Source organism: Corvus cornix, chromosome 4A, assembly GCF_000738735.6.
Source record: "Corvus cornix cornix isolate S_Up_H32 chromosome 4A, ASM73873v5, whole genome shotgun sequence".
Taxonomy (NCBI): Eukaryota; Metazoa; Chordata; class Aves; order Passeriformes; family Corvidae; genus Corvus; species Corvus cornix.
This window is the reverse complement of record NC_047058.1, coordinates 18,913,067-18,936,024: the sequence shown is the minus strand read 5'-3', so window position 1 is coordinate 18,936,024 and position 22,958 is coordinate 18,913,067. Positions and strand designations below refer to the sequence as shown.

Sequence of the window (22,958 nt, the reverse complement as noted above, 5' to 3'; positions counted from 1 at the left end):
TCCTCCGCCTGGAACAAACATACAATTTTACCTGATGCTTTCTAATGTTTGAAATGGCTAAAATACAGTGTTGTAAAAACAAACTTGTGTTCAGGCAGTGTGTCAGAAGAGAAATTAAACTTTTCTCCAGGAGCTTGCTGCAGGGAGTATTTCAGGAATGTCCCCTGCTCTGAGGAACAGCGTGGGGTGATCCAGCTCAATTTCTGATGGGTGGAAGTGCAAACACCCGACGACTTTTACCATTTATTTGGGAATGACAAGGGTAGGAGCACTGGGAACAACTAGCCTGAAGGAAGGCCCAATTTTGCCTGAATCCTGTATGATTTGGGTGTGTTGTGCTGGCAGGGGAGCCCCGTCTGTGAGCTGGCAGCTGAGGGAGGACAACCCCCGGGTGCACGTGAGCGGCTGCCGCGATGTCACCGGGCTGAGCTGCAGCCAGCTCGTCCTCAGGAGAGCCACGGCCAACGACACCGGGTACCTCAGCTGTGCCCTCAACAGCACCCCCGAGCACCAGGGGCTTGTGGCCAGGATCTACGTCTTTGTCCAAGGTAAGAATTCCAATTTTTTTAAATTGTGTTCGGCTGTGGGAGCTGTGTGAGGCAGAACCAGCAATGCAGGGGCTCTCCCAGATCCCACCTCCCCGCTGACCCAGGAGGAAGCAGCAGCTCTGACACTCTGAACAGACCAAATATAGGTGGATTCTCATGGCAGCCGGATTTTCATGCCAGCTGAATTCTCAGGGACATGGATGTGAGAACCAGAGATCACCCATCCTGTTCAGTTCCAGGATTGGAATGCTGGATTCTCCCATCATTTTAGTGTCCCAAGTAACAGATCCACCGACTTCCTTAAACATCCTTTCCTTTCAAGACTGAATTCTTCAATCCTAAAGGGTTTTGCTGTCACAGTGCTTTTCTAAAGATTCATCCTGAATGCCCAAGCCCTCTCTCTTTCCCTTCCTCCCCAGGCATGAACCTTCCCAACAGGATTCTTTGTAATTCCTTCCCTCCTACACATTTATGTACTGCTTTGTCCTCACATCTGTGAGACATTCCCTACCAGACTGCACTGGATGTATTTCATTGTAAAAAATATCCCATTGCTCATTTTGGTTCCCTTTGAGCTGCCTCTCCCCCACGTGTCAGAATCATCGAGCTCAGATCCAAGAATAAATGGCAGCAGGAACTTCAGAGGAGCATGGTCCTCTATGGTTGAGTGAATGCAACCTATTGAACAGCCATTCCAATAATGGGAATTTTTGTTTGAATATTCCCCCCAAATGCTGGGGTTTTTTCAAATCTACTTGACAAATGCATTACTAAACACTGAATCATCTTGAATCTTCCAAGCTGAGATTGTGAATCCTCAGATGAAGGAGCTGACTTTTAGTGCCTTGAATAGGGGATGACACGAACTCCTCTGGTGCCGGATGGGCTCAGCCTTCGCTACCCCACAAATGCTCATGGGGATGAATTCATTTCATTTTCCTAGTAAACGCTAAAATGTGGTTCTTTGAATCCTCTTACTCACACAAATGCTGGCAAGGCAGTGAGTTTGTCTGATGGTATTTGAAGAGTGCTGCAAACCTACGCTTCCAGAAAACGTAAATCTTTGCTGGGCAGCTCTGACTCAGGGTCTCAGGGTGTTGCTAATGACGGTGAGCCAACACAAGGAGTGACTTCCATCCCCCAAGGGACTCTGATATGCCCACACAGCTAAAATCAGCTTTTGCACCTCCAGGTGAACACACCTGCTCGATTCATGTGGGTGACACTTTCCTGCCTGTTGAAAAGAGTCCCTTTCTACCCTTGTCCTGCTTTCCCAGCAAGTTTTCCTCTAATTGGAAAGTGGCTTTTTGGTGTTACTTCTTAATTCCTGAAGTCATTTTTTTTCTCCCTTTCTACTTCCTTTCTCTGCTTTTTTCTTGGTGCTCTGGTTGCTTTATCCACCCTGGTTCTTGTGCTGAGCTGTTTCCTTTTCCCATTACACCCAGCTCAGACGCCCCAGGTCCAACATTGTTAACCCAGCCGTCCCACACTCCAGGAAAGTCAATTCTCTCCCCTGATTCAGTGCCCTGGCTGCCTACCCAGCCCTTCATTACTCTGTGGCAGGAGCACGTGCAGGAAATGTCGTGGATCTTTTGGGACTGCCTGAGCACTTTCCTGAAGAAAATATCCCAAGTTATGAAAAACCTCTCCGGGGATGCTCTTGGAACAGAGCTGATCTAAAAAAATGGCAGGATGTCCTCCTGCTTGCTGAGACTGCTGTGCCAAGGCCCTGCTGACAAACAGCACAAAATCACCCTCTCAGGTGCACTTTAATTGTGTCCCGTGTCCTCCCTGCTCTGAGAGCTCTTACTCAGAGCTTTCCTGTGCTTGAAAAGTCATGGAAGGAAAATGAGTGGAAAATGGTCCAGCTTGTCCTGTGCACCCCAAAGCATGGCTCTTCTGAGCGCAGAAGCTGCAGGTTCCTGCTGGGATCTGGCCTGCCAGGCTGAGGAAGCTGCTTGGCCCCGTGAAAAGGAGCTATTTATACCTCAGCATGGGTCTGTCCTCAGGGCACACTCTTCCTCCCATTCAATTCCTGTGGATATTTGTTGGAAGCCAGCAGGCTCTCCTGGGGACGAGGAAACTGCTCTGGACTTAAACAAGGAGTTCAGAGCACACCTATGGCTTTCTTCAATATTTAAATGTGCCTTTTGAAGGAAATTGCTGTGACAGTGTCTGGGCAGCACTGAGAAACCCATCAGCTGTCTCCAAGGGAGGGAACTCACAGATCCCTGGGAGCTCCAGACAGGGGTGAGACCCAAAGCTCATCTCTGGGGATGTTTTGTGGAGACAGCAAGTGCTCAGCAGGGTGTTTGTGAGGCTGAGCCAGGTGGAGGGAGAAAATGTGGAGCCAGCCCCTGAAGGCTGGAGATTCCTCTGAGGTTACAAGCCATTATTGCCAAAAAAGGAAGGGGAATGGTATTTTTCCCTTCATTCCTGGCCGGCTGCTTGACACCGAAATGAGAACATGATTGTGTCGGAAGCCCTGCTTATTGGCCATTATTTCCTGTGCTGGCTCCTGTTTTTCCAGCCTCCCTGGTGGGGTCTGTGGGCTCTGGCAGGACCTGGCACTCGCAGCTCTCCCTGTGGGGTGGTGGAGCCGTGACTCTGCACATCCCCGGGGTCAGGGGGGACCCTGACAGCTGCCACCCCTCAGCTCCGGCACTGAGGGAGGCACAGCTCAGGAGCTTCATCCTGAATTAATTGTTCCCGAAGCCTTTTCTGCCTCCCGCTGCAGCTGCAAGCCCCAAGGATCTTAATGAAAGAGGAAGACAACCCCTTCTCCTGTTGCCCATCTCCTTGTTGGAAATACAGAGTAGCCCAGGGCTGGAACAGGAAGAGTTGGGAGTTCTTAACTGCGTGAATTCCATCGCAGCTCCGAGGGATACTCTCTGCAGGGAAAGGCAGTGTCTGGTCCCACACTGTGGGGCTGGATGGGCAGAGCAGCTCCGTGGAAAATGCTGCCACAGCCACCCAGACACGGCAACTGCTTCCATCTGCCCTGTGCAGTTACCCCTCCTGACCAAGGGATACCTCCCTGTGAGGAATACACTCATTTATTCCAGCCTTTGGGATCCCTGTGCCAAGGGAAAGGGCAGGCTGTGGGGAAATGCAGACAGTCCTCCTGGCAGTGGTCCCCTTGGTGTGTTATCCACTTCATTCTTACATTAAATCCAAAACACAGCACTGCTCCAGCTAGAAAAAACTAACTCTATCCCAGACAAAACCAGGTCCACATCCACTCCTTATTCCGTATCTTTTACATCATGCCAGGTCCCACATCCCACGTTTTCCAATGCCTCGTTGCCTTTCCTGTCCTATATACACACACAGGTATCATTCCCAGCTGAAACCACGGCACTGGGGCACATATAAAATTTAACATGGCTTAGAGAAGGAGGAAAAAAAAGACAAATCAAGCAAAGATTCATTCCACCTTCCCAAAGGGCTTCCCCAGGCTCCAGTCTAGACACGAGTCAGGACTTGCAGCTCTCAGCTGTTTGAAATGCTGTCAGTGTCAGCAAAGTCAGAGTCCTCTGGGTGTCAGCTGGAAGAGCTCCTGGCTCAAATCCTGCCCCAGCTCCAAGATCCCCCAGCAGCCCCTGTGTCACAGTCAAGGGTTTGCTGCACATTCTGTACCCCTCAGCAAGTGATCAGAGCAAGGAATGAGCCCACCCAACCCTGCTGCCTCCACCTTGTGTGACTTTAGTGCCGAGGTAACTGGAGCTGGGCACATCTTGCCAAAGAGTGTCTGGAAAAGTTCATCCAGGTTCCCAAGCTGGGATTCCTGCCACCCCCTGATGGCATTTGCTGATGGCAGAGCTGGAGGGCTAAAAGAGGCACCTCCTCAGTGTGTGGGGCCAGCCACACACATCCTTCAGCTTCTTTTATGCAAAGCAGGGCTGTTCTTTTATTTCTTGAAGTAATTATGGCCATGATAGTGCTGGTTCTCAAATAACTGCTGCAGAAACACGAGTCTCACCTCCTCCGACTGCAGCTGGCACGAAATGCTGTGTGTGAGCCCAGTGCTGGCTGCCCACGAGGGTCTGAGCAGCCTGGGGTGGGTTCCCCAATTCCTGCTTGTCCCAGTGGACACACAAACATTCGAAGAGTGAACATTTTGACAGGGTCTGCCCACCCAGAGCCATCAGCTACTGGTATTTCAGCACCTCAGTGTGAGTGAGTCAAGAACACACAGGACTCGGGGACTCCTTTGCTTCCACCCATTTGGCTCTCAGCACTGACGTTCACAGGAACACGGGAAATCCAGAGGATGTCCCTGCAGAAAATTAGAGTTCTGGCTCCTTCTAAAGCCCATGTGGGCACGCATGGAGGCACCAGCCACAGTGCAGTCCTACCAGAAGTCCAGAGCACGAGGGCTGGAAATCGAATTTGAAGCAAGACAGACATTGATATGGGAGCACAAGTCCTGCTGAGGCCATTCCAGAGGGAAAAGGGGGATGCATCCAAGCAGCTTGTCCTGCTGGAGCATCTCCCTGCTGGAGCATCTCAGCTCCAGGGAAGGGCCGGAGCTCTGCCTTGCTGCTACAAAGAGTGAGGAGAGGTGGTCCAAGTGCCGCACCAGGGTGGAGTTCACATCAGCCACAGCCTCCTCCTCACCCACAGCACAGGCCAGGGATGTGCAGCCCCATCACCCTCAGCCCTTTCCCACCACGAGGAATCTAAAGAGGCTGGAAGTGCATGGAAGCACCCCTTAGATGAGATCATACTTTGGTTCTGATGCTCTTTGAAGCTGATTTCTGCCTCCTTAATCCTCTTGACAGTTCACAGAGATAATCTAAAAGTGAGAAGCAGAACTGCAGGGCCAGGGTGACAGCTCTGGGCTTTGGCTCACTTTTCTCGAGATATTACCAGTGGGAACAGAGTTGGAGCTGCATTTCTCCTTCCTTTCAGGCTGCAGACAGCTGCACTTGCTGCCAGAGCCTGGGCCAGCTGAGATAGGCAGCAGCTGAGCTGTCTGCCAGGCAGATAAAGTGGCTGTCCCTGTCCCACAGCAGCACTGGGAGGGCTTGGCTGCACATCCCAGCTCAGCATCAGAGCACACGGAACACAGGCTGTGCCCTGTGCAGCACCCTCACTGCTGTCCCTCAGGGAATAAGGGCCAGATCCAAGGGAAATCGAGATGCTTTTAGCTCTGATTCAAGGCATTATCTTCAAATCATATCCTAAAGGGTCTCACTTTAAAGCAGACAAGCCTTGGAGGAGCAGCAGAAGTTCCTGGCACCGTCAGTGACAGCTCCTGACAGCCCAGCAGGAAGAGGAGCCGATCCTTCCTCATGGATCAAGAATTTCTAAATGGAAGTCCAAAGGCCAAAATCACCCACACTTCCCCCACTGCTTCCTTCCTGGTTTTTATCCACTCAGTAGCTGCTAATTGCTGAGCCTTCCCCATGGTGGGAGATCTGTTCTTAATAAAACTGGGGAATATTTTCTACAAAGTCAAAGCCTGCTTAAAATCTGGTGGGAGGAGTCAGAATTTATAAATTCTCCTGCTGCTTGAAACATAATTCCAGACAAAGCATGGAGGCCTCCTTTTCTATGGTGTTTTGTTGGGATTTTTCAAAAGAAATCTTTCCATTTTGCCTTTATTTGCTTGGCAGCGAGAAGCATTTTGCTTCTATCATTTTTGAAGTAACACTTTTTAGAGTAATATTTTTTTCCTCTACAAATATTCCTGTGTTTCTAACAGTAATCTCCAGGGGAAGAATGCATTTCATTTGACCAAAACAGAATGCTTCATGTTGACTCAGATTGGCTTCTGGGGGATTTGCAGTCACTTTTGTTTTGCCTGAAGAGAAAATATTCTGCTTTCTGTTTAATCTAAACATTCCACCACCAATTCTTTTCATTGGCCTGCCAAACGGAAAGGTCTTTCATTTTCAAAGATCCAGATTCAAAACAAGTGCCTTTATAGCAGTTACTCCTGTACCTAGAGGCAGCTTTGATGGGTCACCAGGGTAATTCAGCAGACCAGGCTGTTTCCTTGTGAATCTTTCCAAAATGCTCTGCCCGAAGTGTCGCTGCACTGCCAATGCTGCTATTACTGTAAAGAACAGGTTATAAACCTCTTCTTGCTGCTTTTGACCTTGATGAAGACGAACTTCATGGGGATTATGTCAAAACGTGAACTTAAAGAACCTGTGAAACTCTGCCCAGGCTCCCCAGCTTAGGCATGGCCGAGTGAAGAAAATAAACGGCGAGGGCGAGAGAATTATCCTTAGCTGGAACAAAGTGAGAGGCAAAATGAGACTGTGCAGGAATTTCACGGCCATGAACAGCCGTGAATGACTGTCCTCAAAGGCCATTTAGTGCTCATCGTGCTCCTGGGCTGACAGCACCTGGAGGGACAGGCGATGTCAACTCCGGGGCCTTGGATGGGAGACAAATACCACGAGACAAATTGCTGTCACGGTGCAGGAATGAAAAGCACCCAAAATCCTGTATAAAATCCTCTGTGTGTGTGTGGCAGGAGGAGGTTTCAGAGGCACAGGCAGGGGGTACAGTGCTGGGAAGTAGAAATGTAGGAGAGATTGAATCTGCAACATGCTGAGTGCAGTGCTGAGGGGTTTGAGCCCCTCAGCTTCAGGCAGGATGGGGCTGTGATGCCTCTGAGAAGGGGATTCAAGTGGAGAGCCCCTGAAGAGAGGCCCCTGTTCTGCAGGTGACACTGAACAAAGAGCAGGTGTCACAGGGAGTCCTGTGTGTGTCCCGGACCCGCGTCCTGGAGCTTTGTCCTGCTGCCACCGCGGAGGCGTGAGGGGACGGCTGAGATTGCCCAGCCGAGCTGGAAGGACCCTCCCAAAGCTCCTCTCGAGCAGCAACTGATCTCCTGGACACAACGGGCATCTAAACATGAAGGGCTTCACTGTCTGGAGGAAAACAATGTTCTTGTAGACACTTGACCTTTGAGTTGCTTTTGTGTGTTCCATGCCTGATTCCCAGCCTGGCTGTCCCTGGTGTTGGACAGTCCCTTCCCTTCTCCATCCTGCTGCCACGGCTTCCTTGGCTGAGCTGTTTGTGTTCCCTCCTGAGCCCTGCTGGGTAAAAAACAACACCCTGGCCTGCCTGAGCTTCCTGCAAACTTCCACTGACCTGGGAGCCAGACATCCAGTCTGAGACCCAGGGGAAGGGGCCTTTCCCTCGCCTCCACGTTGGGGCTGCAGCTGATAAGTCCCCAGCGTGCTTCAGCTCTTGTCTTTCCTCACATATAACGAGCTTTGCAGCCCACAGTAAATCATTCTTTTTAATTATCCTCTGGGAATTGCTGGGTGTTTCTTTCTGGGTGAGATTCATAGGGCATTTCACCTTCCCAGCCTGGGAGAAACAGATGTGCCAAGCTACAGGGAAATACTCTGCTTTCATAAAGGGTTTCTTTGCTGAGAAATTCTCCCTGAGTTCAGTGCTGGTGACTGTGGAGAGGACAACACCAGCATTTCCCATGCCACAGCTCTCCAGATTGCAACACTTGAGTGCAACTGATTTACACCACCTGGAACTGGAGATCTTCCTCGAGGCTGAGGTTATCATTTTGAAGGAAAAGTGACCCAGTCCCTTTTGTTTCAAGAAGTTCTGTCTCTGAGAGAGTTTGTTACAAGGAGTTAACAGATTGCTGGTGGACTGGAGGTGGTGAGCGTGTTTGTAAAGCTGGCAGTGACACTCCTGATGTTCCAGCAGATCATTTTTCCACGCCACCGTCAGTCTGAACTACCGAGGAGTTTCATGAAGGATCAGGTTTTTTGTCTGCACAAACCATAACAAAGGTATCAGCTGGCACTTGATTAGCTCAGAATTTATTCTTTGTCATTCTGTTAAGCCCCAAAGCTGAGCCACTTTATATTTGCTTATCTAAGTGAGCAGTCCAGCTGCCTGGAAAGTGCTGGAAAGCCTCTCCTTCCCTATGACGCTGCCTTGCTCCTGCTTAGGAGGGGGCTTGGAGCAGCTGGAGCTGGAGCAGGAGCAGGACACAACAGGTTTGAGCTCTTCTCCATGTCCTGAGGCTCTCTAGTGCTTGATGACTGAGATCCTTGAGGCTGTCCCATCCCTGGAAGTGTCCAAGGCCAGGTTGGATGGAGCTTGGAACACCCTGGGATAGTGGGAGGAGTCCCTGCCCATGGCAGGGGTGGCACTGGATGAGCTTTAAGGTTCCAGCCCAAACCATTCTGGGATTCTATGGGATTGTTTTTTTCCTTTTGCACAGAGTTCCACAGTTAGGGAGGAAAACAAAGCCTCCCTGACCTCAGGGACATACCCAGGTGCTTGACCTTCCCCTGCAGCTGCCTGGCCCTGTCACTGCAGGGTCACTGTTCCCTCATGGCCAAAGCACAGCCCTCACCTCCTGGCTGAGCTCTCATGTCAAACCTGTAGCAGGGCAGCCCTACAAGCAGCATTCTCACACCAGGAGCTAAAATCACAGAATATTCCCGGTTGGAAGGGACCCCCAAGGATCATCGAGTCCAGCTCTTAAGTGAATGGCCCATACTGGGATCAATACCACAACCTTGGCTTTATTAGCACCCTGCTCTGACCAACTGGGCCAATCCCAGTGGAATCCCAGTGGCTCCCACAGGTATCCACCCCCAGGTATCCACCCCCAGGTATCCCACCCCCAGGTATCCCCCTTGGGTATAAACTGCACAGAGCAGTGAGATAACACAGATCACTGAGATAACACAAAGCCCAGAGATAACACAAATCACAGCCATCTGCTCTAGGACACCCCACAGGCTTAGCAAAGAGGAGAACCCATAAAATAGAAAATCTTTTTCTCTTTTTTTTTCAAAACACAGTGAGAATGATGCCCAGGAGACGCAATACCCACGAGTGATTAACAATCAATGCAGCTGAAGCCATCCTTTCCTTTTCCCAAGCTTTATCACCCAGAAACTGCCCCTTGCTGCTGTTAAGTGCACGGTGATTTTAAGATACCATGGAGATTTCAAATAGTGATGGTAGAAGGGCAGATTTATCTCTTTTGGCTTCCAATTCAGATTGTAGCTTATCTGGGATAGTTTATCTGCAGCCCCTGGTTGGACACATGGCAGCTGAGGAGCAGGCTGCTATTAAAAATCAATTAGGACTGAAATACAGCTTCTGTCACACACCTTGTAAATCCCTGCTTCCCCTTAGGTGACTCAGTAGCACCACATCTGTCTTATTTGCAGCTGGAAAAAGGTAGATTCATTTCAGGTCTCTTGTGAATCTGAAAATTTGGTAGAGATGGGTCTTGGAGTTCAGGAGAGAATGGGGTTTAAAAATTATATTTTTTCCCTGAACAGGAAATATTTTTGAGACATTTTACTCTGTTTTGACTAAGATGAATCAATCATTGCACAGTTCAATATTTTCCTGCATTTTAGGATTACTTCCTATTTTCTTAGCTGCCTTCTTTTGATTTATGTTACTCCTTAAACAAACAGTGCTATTCTGAAATTCTTTCTAAAAATACTGGCAGAAATAGTTTTAAATTCAGTGCTTCCATCTTTTCAGTCAAAATTTGCTCCTGAATTGTGAATAGTTTGGTATCAGGAAGATTTTTTTCCCAGCAAATTTCTTCTTGGCCTATACTCTTTTCCATCCAGCCTATACCTTTGTCCATCCCCCCTCATGTGGCACATTCCTTGTTCTCTCCTTTTCTCCACAGGACAAGAAATAATTGTGATTACATTTCCCCTGACACATTTTTGCCCTTTGTTGCAAATACACAGAAATCTATTTTCTCTGCTTTTTCCTATCACAAATAACCCAAGGATCTTCTTTTAATTATCCAGTGTCTTTTTTTAAAGTAGAATAAAAACAAAAATATTGTTACATTTGATACCTCCCAGCGTGGTTCAGCTGGAGAGCAAGACTGCAGAGGGATTAAGCAGCTCAGGGACAAACACTAAACACATTTTCATAATGTGACTCAACAGGAGAATTTAGCATTTTTGGGAAAGTGCACGACACGCTGGACGGAGTGTAAGTATTTCCTATTTGTTTTGGGGCTTGGACCAAGCTACAAAGTTGTGGTTCAAAGATCAGGTTTCTCAGCTCAAGGCTTGATTAGAACCAGGGCCTGCCTGACCAGAAAGTTCAGATGTGTATCTGAAACTTCCTAAATGTGGGGAGATTAGAGACCCAATGTTTTAATTCTAATTAATCTCTCTCACATAATGTTTCCTGCAATGCCCTTGCTCCAAAGCACAGCCAGAATAAACCACTGGTGTGGAGGAAAAGCCAGCATGGAAAGACAGTGCTAGAAATTAGAGGAGTCATCCAGATTTGGGGTTTTTATCTGCCTCACGTTCAGTGCTCCTTCTCAGCCCCTCATCCCAGCTCCCCACACGAATCCCACATCTCTGGTCCTTGCACAGGGCCCCGAATGCCTTTGTAAAACACCATCATCCCCCTCACACGTGGCCTTTCTGACACACACACAGCCCCAACCAACATCTGCTCTCCCCCTGATGGAGCCCATGGTACATTTTATCTGCTAAGGAAAAAGTTTCCAGTTTTAGAGCTAAAATGAAGCTTCAAACCTCACAAAAGGCAGCAGGGCCACTCTGCTGTGTCCATCTGTGCCTTGGTGTGTTTGGAGCTGAAGCTGGGGTGGGCTGTGGAGAAAAGGAGCTCCAGCTCTGCACTGAGCTGATTCTCTGAGGTTAATTCCAGGTGACAGCACTTGGGTATTTCCATGGCATTCCTTAAGCAAAGGCTGTGGTCATCAGTCAAGAAATGCACATTGATATCCCCAGATGAAGGACAGGAGGGCTCCCAAGGCCCAGATGTATCTTGGCACCTTGAGTTGGTAATCCATGAAGTTTTTCATGTGTCTGCACACAAATGTGCCATTCTGGGCAATTTCTGGATGAGCATGAGGCTCAATCCAAGGAATTGGTCACTGGCCCTAATCCCTGTGCGACAGTGGTACTTGCACACAAGCAGGAGGTCACTGGATGTCCTGACTCCAAGGGAGCTCAGTGCTCACTCTGCAGTGCCCTTCCAAATCCACGTTCTTTTCCCTGCAGATTACAGGAATCCATTTGTGGAGATGCACTCGGAGCACCCTGAAATCATCTACATTGTAGATGAGAAGAAAACAGTGGTTGTCCCCTGCCGGGTCACCTCTCCAGACATCAGACCCAAGCTCACCCAGGTAAGACGTGGCTTCAGAGAAACTCGGTTCAAGGTCTGGGCTGCCAACACAGTGGGGAAAAACACGGATTAAGATGTATAAACCTGGGTAAATCCAATAAAAAATAGCAAAGACACTGAAAATCCAGAAACATGAACCTGTTCTTGCAGTGTGTTACTGTTGAACTGGGTACAAAGATTTTTGGGGGTTAGGCTGAGTTTATCACATATTTTTCTCGTGTTGTGGCTTGATGTTCCTCCATCAATTGGCAGCGGTAGATGACAAAGCACTATTTTTCTTCAAAATTCTTTGTGTAACACCTGGCCCTCTGAAAGCTTCTCTCCTTTATACCTTGAACCTCCTCAGAACAGTTGCCCATTTTTGCTTCATTTCATCAATTCAAACCAAGTTTCAGCCCTGGGAATAGACAGCTCCAGCATCCATCCCTTTGGCAGCAGTCACACCTGAATGTCAAGGTTACAGCACGGTCTGTGCAGGCCAAGGCTGTTTGGGATAATAAAAATGGAAATTTAAGGTCTGGGCCCTGATCAGTCAATGGATTCACTCATTTAAAGGGCTTCAGAACTGCTCTCCAGAGTAGCCTGTCACGGAGTGAACAACAGGACAGAGGTCTCCTGGCTCCAGTCCTGCATTTTACATCAGGAATTCTGTGCCTTTCCATTCCCCTGCCAGGCTGACAGCTCGGGAAATCCTAATAGGGATGGGAGCTCATCCTGTGCCCCTCTTCCAGCCTGTTCTGGAGGGGCTGTGAGGGATGAGGCTGCCCTGGACATGGCAGAGAGGGGTCTGAGCACTTCTGCTCCTCGTGGCAGTTCCATGCCTTGGATGTCCCCTTCCCCTGGGAGGCAGCACAGGGAATGACAGGGCCTGGGACAGTGCTCCAGCTCCTGCTGGGACCCCTGGCACATTCCCAGTAGAGGTGCAGGGGGACAGCAGGGGCCTTATGGCTTTGGAGATCTCTGGTTGTAGATCCTGTCAGCAGGGATTAAAGGGGGGAACAAGGCTCCTCTCCAGTTCTCACTTTAGGCTGCATAAGTGTTATCACCTTCCCTCCTTGGCTATAAAAATGAAACATCCCCATCTGATTTGAGCCTGCTTCCACCAAATTCATGGCTGGAGCAGTGCTGCTGACCCTGGCAACCATCACGTGAGCCTCAGGCTGGCCTTGGAATTCCCATCTCCACGTTTATTCCCTTATTGATGGGCAGCCCTGCTCTTCCTTCTTCCCAGCTAAATTCCCGGTCATTTCTCCAAACACAAACTGCAGCCTCGCTGCTGGAATGAAATCTCCCACTAATTCTCTCCCACAAAAAATCACTCCCAGAAGATTTCCCCATCCAAGCAGCTGGAGCACAGGGCAGGGAGGCAGAGGTTGGGCACAGCTCCCAAAGGAGCGCTCAGGGCCGGGAGCCGCTGGGACCTCGCGCCTCGGGAAGCTCCGGGATCCAGCTGCGGGTGGCACCGCTGGCTTGGCCCTGGCTGGGAATTCCACAGCGCCAAGGTGGCGGCTTCCCGTGCCGGGAGGAAGCGGGGTGGGAGAGGGGCGGAGGTGAGCACGGGGGAGGAGAGGTGAGCGAGGCCGTCGGACAAATTTAGAACATCCTCTCCTTCCAAATTCAATCTCCAGGAGACAACGCGCTTCAAAGGGAGGAAAGCCACTGTGATTTCCTTCGAGCAGCATTGACGCTTTCTTGTTTGATTGTTTAAATAGATATTTGTGAATATTTTATGAAGACATTTAATCTGTGTGTGGTGTTGAAAAGGGCCTCCTGAGCAGGGTTATTTTTTCTTCCCCCCTCCCCCAGCCATTGGGGAGCAGAGCTGCCAAACCCTGAAGTTCAGCTTTATCACGTTTTATTATTCTTGTGGAAAATGGACTCTTTGCCACCGTAAATTAAGTTCCTTATGTTACCATTATACTTTAAAATCGTTGCACTCTCTTTAAACATGCACAGAGAAAGGTACCTCTCACTAATACCAAGCAGATCCCAGCCACCTCAATTTATCATCTTTGTTATTAAGAAATTCACGGTAAGACACACAACTCAGACTTTTAATTTTGCTTAATGTGATTTTAATTCGGGGCAAAAAAAGCTTTCTCAGTCTTGTCAGATCTGTTTAGTCACTGATCTGGTTCAGTGTGCATTTGCCACTTCCAGCTTTGACCTTCATGGGTGCTAAAGCATGATGAAGCCTCAGGTCTCAGATCTCTTTCTGCAATTTGCCTTATTTTTCCTCATGCTTCTAAACACAGATGCCACAGCTTGATTCTTTCAAAAGCATTTACAAGAAGCCCTGGCTCTGAGGGGAATGGGAATTCTCACTCCTTGTCTGTTCCCTTGCAGTACCCTTCTTCTGTAGAGAGCAGCTTCAAGAGGATGGTGTGGGACCCCAGGAGAGGCTTTGTCATCCCCTCCCACTCCTTTGTGTACTCTGGGATCCTCACCTGCTCGGCCCACGTCAACGGCAGCGTCTTCAACTCCTACTACCTGGCCCAGAGACTGGGTGAGTGCCCAGGGACCACCACAGAGCCTCTGTTTCACAGGCAGCTCCTGCCTGGTACTCCTTGGTTAGCCTCAATTATATTTGGTAGATCTCACTGGTCTGCATCTGCAGCAAGCCCGAGCTGGAACGCTAAAAGTAAACTCATTCTTCCTTTTTTTCTCTATTCAATAGAACTTGGATTGGAGCCACTCCTGGTTTTGAAAAATGACCAAGTGCTGAGGTGGTACAAAACAGGAGGGTTTTATTCAAACCCCACCAAGGCTTTGTTTGCTTGGATTGAGCTGTATTTACATTAAAACAACTGCTGGTTCAGGATAAACCAAACAGCAGCTTTCTTTTTGCTTCTGGTCATTAACCACGTGTGATCATCATATAAAAATCTCACTACACCGCTGATTCACATCTTTGCTTTTTCATAGATTTTCTCTTGGTGATTTACTACACCATTTCCCTTGGATTTACAGCTGAGCTTCAGCTCATAATTAAAATCTGAATGTGAAGCAACTAAACATTAAATTTTTGAGTGCTGGGCATTTATATGAAACCAATTAGAATTTATTTTTCTTTCGTTTTCCATGTATGTTCTTTATCTCCTCATTTATCTTCTGTTTACTGGGAGTTCATTCCCATTAGCTCGTGGCATCCTTCTATACAATCAGCACTCAGCTTTGAACAACAGCCTTGTAAATTTGTGTGGCAGCCAACTAGAAGTCCTGTAAATCCCTCTCTTTCTCCTTTTTCTTCCCTTTTGGAGTAATTTTTTACTAAAATCAGGAATGCAGACCTACAAAACCTCTTAGGCCATCGCTCTGCAGCTCAGAAGGACCCAGGAAATCCTTTTCTCTCTTGGGTTACTGTCAGTGGTCTGGGGTTGTTTTGGTACTGGGCACAAAAAGCACTGATGGAAGTTCAGAGCTGATGTATTTAATGCATTGATAAATGTGCAAGAGCAAGATCTGGGGATCCCATTCAGGGGCTTGGGGATCCCATTCAGGGATTTGGGGTTCCCATTCAGGAAGGAAAGGGAGCTGGGCAGGAGAGGGCAGGAGAAACATGTCTGATGTCCAACAAAAGGGAATCCTCTCATGTTGAGGCCCTCGAAAGGATGAGTGATCTTTGGAAACTCTGTTCTGTGGAGCTGATGAGAAGGTTGGAGCCACGGCACATGGAAGAGCAGCCATTCCTGACTGACTGTGTCCGTGGGATCAGGGATGAGCTGATGGATCCCACCCTGCACGGGGCTGGTGCAAGGAGTGCTGCTGTCACAGCTCTGCCTCTTCCATTGCAGAGGGCAGAATACAGAACCTGGCTCTGAGGGCAACCCCCAAAAAGCTGCTGGTTGGAGAAACTCTGCATCTGGAGTGCAAAGCAGAGACCTTCATCAACGGGCGCATCGAGTTCATCTGGACGTGTCCCCGTGGCAGAGTGAGTGGATGGAATTCCTGTATTCCCCCCTTCCCAAAACCCACAGGGCTGAGAAAACCTAATTATTATTTATTCTGAAATTACCCAACCATTTGTAAGCCTATAATTGATTGAATTTTGTGTTTGGATGAATCCAAAACTTCTCTGCCTTTCTTGAACCTGCAGATTAAACTGCAAACCTCAGGCTAAATAAACCCTTGTCAAGAAAAGCCAGGAATGTTTCCTTCTTTTTGGGAAGAAAAACTCCCTCATTCCTTCTGTCCTGGCTGTCTCATAGGGACAAATCTCAAGTGCAGGTTGTAACTTGTCAATCTCCCCATCTATTTTGGTATTTATGAAGTAGGAAAATGCAAAGGAAAACACAACTGAACCTGTGGAAATCATCTGCAAAGAATGAAATCTAAATTCTGAGTGTGGGGTCTTGAGCTTTCTGTGGATACAACACAAAACTGCCAAATCTGAAGTAGAAATAAGTCAGAGACTGAACATTTAAGGTTCCAAACCCTGTCACTTCCAAAAAAAAAAAAACAAAACAGAAGGGGATCATTTCCCAAATCAGTTAATTTATCTGAGATTCTACTAATTGGTCTGAGAATTAAAAAATTGGAGTTTTTTCTTTTTAGTTCAGCAAAATACACATTGCAAAGAAGCATCTAAGCCTCTTGGGAAGGTGTAAAATGTGATCCCTAAAATCTGTTCAATTTTGATTTGTTTCCTTAAAATAAAGAATGTCCGAGTTTGTTTTGGTGAGGAAACTACAGAAAACATAACACAGAATTTACAGAGGTGCAAGCACTACAGTGTTACTGAATTTGGTTTCTTGAAGCCCATATGGTGGAAAAGAGTTGTTTTCCTATGAACTCTCCTTATATTTCTAACATTATAAATGTAAAACTTCTTGGCTAAATCTCCAGGAGGAAAAATCCTATCGAAAGCAATCATGCTGTCTAAAATTCTCCAGGAATTTGCATTGGCACTGGGCTGTCATAATAGATTATATTTCTGTCATAATATATTTCTTTTAGAAAGCAGGAGGTTTTTAATGCAGAAAAATTACTGACTGTGACCAAAATCAATTAAAAAACCCTCAAAACCAAAACCTCAGAGCACAGCTCTGACCCTGCAGCAGTTTTGCCCTGAGACCCTTGGGATTTGCTCCTGGAGAAGGGCTGGTGTGCATCCCCTTATTTACCTGCCTGCCCAGATTTCAGTACAAAGTGCTGCATTTCCACTCTGTTTCTCTCTCTTATTAGAGTTGGTAATGAAACTTCACACAAGAGCTCTTCCTGCTGATTTGCCTTTTATATGATTTATTTCAGTGATGGAGAGATGTGATCATTTTGAGATGAATCGCTGCTTTTCTTTCCTGGCAGCCTTTGAATGGGTGAACACGATAATCCACTTTCTGCTGCTTTCTAACCCTGTTTTTTGTGACTCCCAGCACCCTCACCCCAGAAGAGCGATGGACCAGAGTGATGTAGTGTACAAAGTCAGCAGCAACCTGACAATTGAAAATGTCACCATGGAAGATGGGGGCCTGTACATCTGCAGGACATTCAATGCCACCAGGCTGGAGGCCAATGTCACTGTCACCGTGTATGGTGAGTGCTGCAGCCACGCCACGATGGACCAGGGACCAGGAGTGTTTGGCTTAAAGGAATTGAAATGGCATTAGGGAGAAATTCAATCAGTTAAAACATCTATTAATTATCGATAGCCTCTAATTAGTCAATGAGAGTCAGCTCCCGTGTCTTCCAACAAGTTCAAGAGGTACATTTAGATGGGATATTGGGAAGGAGTGCCTCCCTGGGAGGGTGGGGAGGGGCTGGAATGGTTTTCCCAGAGCAGCTGTGGCTGTCCCTGGATCCCTGGCAGTGCCCAAGGCCAGGCTGGACATTGGGGCTTGGAGCAGCCTGGGACAGTGGAAGGTGTCCCTGTCCTTGGCAGGGGTGGCAATGGATGGGCTTTAAGGTCCCTTCCTGCCCAAACTGTTCTGGGATTCTGGGATGTCTGAGGGAGCTGAGCTGTTTGAGAAAGCTGGCATTGACTGTGGTTGCTGAGGCCCTGGAAAATCCATCCTGCTGGCTCCACATGGACAAGAGATGCCCCAGGCATTCTCCACAGCGATCCAGGGGCAATGCTGGTGCCATATCCTCTGCTTTCCACGTGAATTCCTTCATGTGGGAACAGCCCCTCCTGGCTGAGGCTGGGCTGCACGGGGGATCTGAGGGAACAGCCGGATCCATTCGGTTCTCTGCAGCTCTGCAGGTCTGTACTGGAAAAAATCTCGTGTGGGAACAGAGTAATTCACAGGTGTGAGCTCTGTCCTGTGGCAGAGCTGCCATTCCAAATGTCCCTGCTCATTTCTCTTCCCAGAAAAACCCTACATCACGGTCTCACACAAGAAAGGGCCTTACTACGAGATTACCTCAGGACACAAGTCCCTGAAGCTGGCTGCCAAGGTGGACGCCTTTCCTCGGCCGACTGTCACCTGGTGAGTACCCCATCAACAGCAGGAACGCCTGGCCTCCTTTAGGGATCCTGTCTGGAATAGATCACCCCTGTTCCTGGCCATACAGACCAGAGATGGGAGCTGGGAATGCCCCGAGCTGTGCCTCTGCTCTGGGCTACCTGAGCTCTGGCAGGCTGGGCAAGCCAGCCCTCATTCCCAGGCTGTTTTCCTCTCTTAGCCATGCAAGAGAGGTCCCTCCAGGAAAAATGTGTGTTTCACTTTCCCTGGGCACAGAATTGTTTGGGAGATCCAAGGAGAAAGCTCTCGGGGAAGGGGTGCCTGTTCACCCCCAGCAGTGCCGGTCAGTCTGTGAGGGGGCAGGGGATAAGAGAAAAAGGACAGATTTTTAACAGAAGAAATTGTTTCTCTCCAGAACTTTTAAACAATGTCCTCCAATCCTGTGCCAGCAGATCCTTGCAGACAGTGCAGTGAATCCTCCTGAGCAAACTAAAGGCTCCACCAGGATTGCAGTGGATTTGCTAAACAGCAGCTCCATTTGAGTCTCTCTTTACCCTTTCATCACTTGGCCTCTCTCCTGCTCCATTTTTAACAATCCCATCCAGTGCCTTTTACATCTTTACCTGCATCAAATCCAGCGGGTGCCTGTCCTGGCAGAGAAGGTGGCATTTCCCTGGAGCACCTGTCCTTGGCCAGCTGAGAGCCTGGCAGGCAGCAAAGGCTTGCTCAGGGCTGGTCTTGCTGCATTTTATTAGCAGTGAAATAACATGAAATCCTCTAATTTCAGTGGAGTCAGTGCCAGGAGGTCTTTTTAATTGCTGCTGTTATTTAGGGATGGGGATGTTTTGGGAGCTGAAGTGGGGACTGACCCCTTCTCCCTGCCAAGCCTTTGTTCCTGGGCTCAGCATGGAGCTCTTTGGTGGCTGCCTGGGACCACCAGAGCTGCCTTCCCTCAGAGCCCCAGCTGTTGATGTTGGAGGTCTCTCAGGATGGTTGTTTTTACGACTGCAAAGGAAGTTTCCAGCATCCTCAGGCAGTGGGAGATGCCCAGTATCCTTCCACCAAGCCTAAAGCTCTGTGTGTGGCAAAGGCTGGCCTAATTCCTAACCATAAACCTGCGTGTGGGGTTAGCAGTGGAGAGGAGCCTCTCGTGCAGATGCTGCTCTCCTGCCCTGAGGGAATATTCCAGGCTGGGAATTCCTCACTGGCCTCCCTATGGACCAACCTTGTCCAGGTCACAGTTTAACTTTTCCGGAAAGACTCACACAGACATCCTGAGAGACAATTCTGCTGAATTAATCTCTTCCTTTAAAACTGAGGACACACATTTTGCTAATCCATGTTTTCCACACTTCGTGTTGCCCATCCAGCTTCATCTGGGGGCATTTAGATCACAGTTGAGCCTGTGAGAGGCTCTGTTCACTCAGACCCAATAAAACACCTTTCCTGTGTGGAATGAATCCATCCCACAGCACTGCAGATGTGAATCAGTTCTGGTGTGGATGGATAACAGGAATAAATATCCAACCCAAGCAGTGATTCTAGACCTGCATTTCCCTTGCTGGGATGACCCTTTATCCCCCCTCAAGTGGGTGACAGGGTTTCTGAGGGATGACAGGAACATGATGAGCCTTGATGGAACTTCCCAAACAGGTACAAGGATGGCAAACTGATCAAGGACAACCACACCTGCTACGAGCCAGATCCACTGAAATACAGACTGGGAATACGAGATGTGAGGCCAAGACACGCTGGGAACTACACCATCGTCCTGAGCAACCCCAAATACGGCCTCTACAAGAACCTCACCATGCAGCTGGTGGTGACAGGTAAGGACTGGGTTATTTATCCTATTTTGTGTGATCCTATTGTGCCAGGCAGCAGGAATGGGTGACATTTCCTGGTGTTGAGCTGATAAGAGCTGAGGCAGCACTGCACAGAGATCACCACCTCCCTCAGGAACCACTGAACCCCTCATTTCAGCTGCTCTGAGGAGTCAGTGTGACGCTGGGTCATTAAAGTCCCTTCCCCTGGGACACTGCACCAAGTGCTGGGACAGTGGCTCCACACAGAGAGGTGGAAATGCCTGGAAAGGGCACAAACTTCACATTTTTATAGGAGTTTAGGAGGATATCGAGTGGAGAGGTCTTTAGAACCAGGGGCAGAGTTTCCCAAGAGAAGGGCTGGAAGTTTTATCCCTTGGGATAAAGCTTGGGCAAAGCACTGGAGAACATCTGCTGGGACAGGAAGGGTCCCAGTGGGGCTGACGGAAGGAACTGGAGAAGCTACCCTGGCTTTTATGTCTGTCCATCATCCTGCTCCAGATCCACCTTCCAAATCTGTAGTTGCTGTTCTGTCACTTCTCTGCTGGCAGCATTTGAGGGACAGGTTCATTTTCAGGGGAATTTGGAGAAAACTGCGGTGTGCACTGAAGAGGGTTCACTTGCCATAGAGGGAAAATAGATGTTGGAATGCCATTTATCAACCTCCCTTGCTGGGCTAATGCAGGACAGAGCCACATTGTCTCTTTGCACATCCCCTGCCTGTTTCAATCCATTGAATTTGGCAACAGAGATTGAATTATGAGGCCAAGTAGGAGTTCAGCAAAAGTTAGTTCTGCTTTCCCTTTGTATTTTCCACTTGGGCAGTCTGTAGTTATTGAGACAGGTTTGCTCTCTTTTCTGTGGTGAATTCATCTCTCCTTACCCTCTTTACACCTAAAAATATTCTCAATTGCCCAATTTTTATATACTTACGTATCATTGCCCCATGTCACTTCCAGCCATTGTGTTTTTCTCATTTCACCCTTCAGAAAGGAATAATGCCTAAAAAATGGAGAACTCGTCACTTAGGCATAGGTGGCCTATCAAAAACGGTAAATAAGACACAGTAGCTTAAAAAACCTGAAACAGGACATAAACTAATGTGTGATTTAGGAGAGGAGGGAGCCAAGAACATGCTCATGGTCAGGTCCTGCAGCTCAGCTGAGCAGGAGGAACGTGTTAAGCGGCATAATTTGTCCACTTGAGATTGTTTTTCCACACAATGGTTTTGCCTCTTCAGAGAACGGAAACGTTGAAAGGAAGAGAGAATTAAGAATGATAATAAACTATCTTGTCAAGGTAAATATTGGTGTTTGCGTGCACAAGGGAGCGTTTCCTTGAGGAGCCGCCGTTCCCCAAATAGGCAATCGAAAACAAACAGAGCCTTTTTCTATCAGCAAGATGCTATTTCAGGACTAAACCAGCCCAGCACAAGCTTTTCATGTCCATGGTGCGTCCAAGCTTGGGGCATCCCATCTCTCACACGGTGCTGCTCATCCTCAGCCTTTCCAGGGGTCAGCCCAACAAAGGCTTCATCAGCAATTATTAACTATTTAATTGCAAACCTCCCCATTTCTCAAAGTCCAGCAGCTGCAGGAGTGTTCCCAACTGTCCTGTGGTGAAGCACAGGAAAAGCACGCAGCAAGTGCCCCTGTTCTGGTGACAGCAAGTCAGGGAATGAGTGCAGGCCAGGGAAACCCCTGCCCAGGGTGCCATGGGGGGAAGCTGGAGGCTGCAGGCAGTGAGGGTTTGCTGGGCTGCAGCAGGACTGGCACACAGCACCCGGGGAATTCTGCCACCCCTGCCAGGCTCTTCCCTGCAGCACCACCCCAATGTGCTCTGTGCCAAGCACTCAGCCCAGGAGAGACTCGTTTCACTGAGATTCATGTGGGTAGAGCCCAAAAAGGACAAATTGGGCTCTTGAAGCTTCTCCAAACTGCCCTTTCTCTTGTGCTTCCCATCACAGGGCAGGGACAGCTTTTTCAGGAGCTGCTTTTTCAGACCTGGGCATCCTTTGCTTTCATTTCAAGTGCACTCTGAAGCTCCAAACTGAAAGCAGATTGGAATTTTGCCCTTAACCCTCCACAAATAACCTGGCACTTATCTGCAGCCATCATGACTGATATCTGGGTATCACACCTGAATAGCTTCAATTGCTTGGAGTTTCAGCAGACTCTGAGACAAGAGAAGGAGACCAAAACACACTTTGTAGCCCCTTTCTGCAGGGATTACCTGAAAGAACCCACCTCTGAGCTGGAGGTGTGATTAATGCCTCTGCTCAGAACCATAGGCAGCCTGCAATTACTGAAGCTGGGATTTGTACGCAGGGATTAGTGGAGTTGATGGAAAAATCCTCTTGGGCTTCCAGTGGACACAGTGGTTGGAGTATCAGTTTTGTGTCGTGGCTAAAAGGTGGAGCCTGCAGCAGTTCAGCACCTGATAAACCTCCTGCTGAGTAATAACCACGTACCTGAGAGTGAGGAGCAATTTCTGTGTGAATAACAGCACTGCTCCCCAAATCCAGGGCCAGCCTTTTATTTCAGAGGTGCATCTGCGGAAGGGAGCGAGTTCTGATCCACAGTGCTAAAGAGAAGAGGGGAAATTACATAAGCAGCCTTTGGCGTGAGGAGATAAATGTCATTTGAATGTTTTCTGTTGCTGCAAGGGGACACTGCAGTGCAGAAATGATCAGTAATCACACAGCCCCCTCTTCTGAGAGTCTCTTCACAACAATCCATCATTAATGTGCCACAGGTACTCAGCTGGCACTCAGCGTGCTGTGACGGAGCCATCAGCTGCATATTTGGGCTGGGTGGAGAGGAAGTTTGAAGTTAATATTGTTGTGAGTTGTTTTTCACAAACAAAGTATAAACAGCAGCAGGGCTCGACCCTCAAATTGCACTGTGCTAATTTTGGCAGTGTTTCACTCACTAATAATGGTGGCAGAGGAGAACCCTTTAAGCAGGATGAGAACAAGATCAGAACTCCCCTGCCTGAGCCCTGTGGGCAGTGTCTCTCCTGAGCTGCACTGC

The 22,958-nt window shown here is 48.5% G+C and overlaps 1 protein-coding gene across 3 annotated transcripts in view; it reads left to right on the top strand.

Annotated features, from left to right (window-relative positions):
• The window catches only part of LOC104691716 (vascular endothelial growth factor receptor kdr-like), a 120,707-nt gene that overhangs the window by 35,461 nt on the left and 62,288 nt on the right, over positions 1–22,958 (top strand). For all 3 annotated transcript variants that reach the window (XM_039571845.1, XM_039571843.1, XM_039571844.1), the window contains exons 3-9: positions 346–548; positions 11,576–11,703; positions 14,049–14,208; positions 15,497–15,633; positions 17,075–17,234; positions 18,010–18,127; positions 19,757–19,932. In XM_039571845.1, the coding sequence (XP_039427779.1) occupies positions 346–548; positions 11,576–11,703; positions 14,049–14,208; positions 15,497–15,633; positions 17,075–17,234; positions 18,010–18,127; positions 19,757–19,932 (1,082 nt within the window). The remainder of the gene's footprint in view (positions 1–345; positions 549–11,575; positions 11,704–14,048; positions 14,209–15,496; positions 15,634–17,074; positions 17,235–18,009; positions 18,128–19,756; positions 19,933–22,958) is intronic.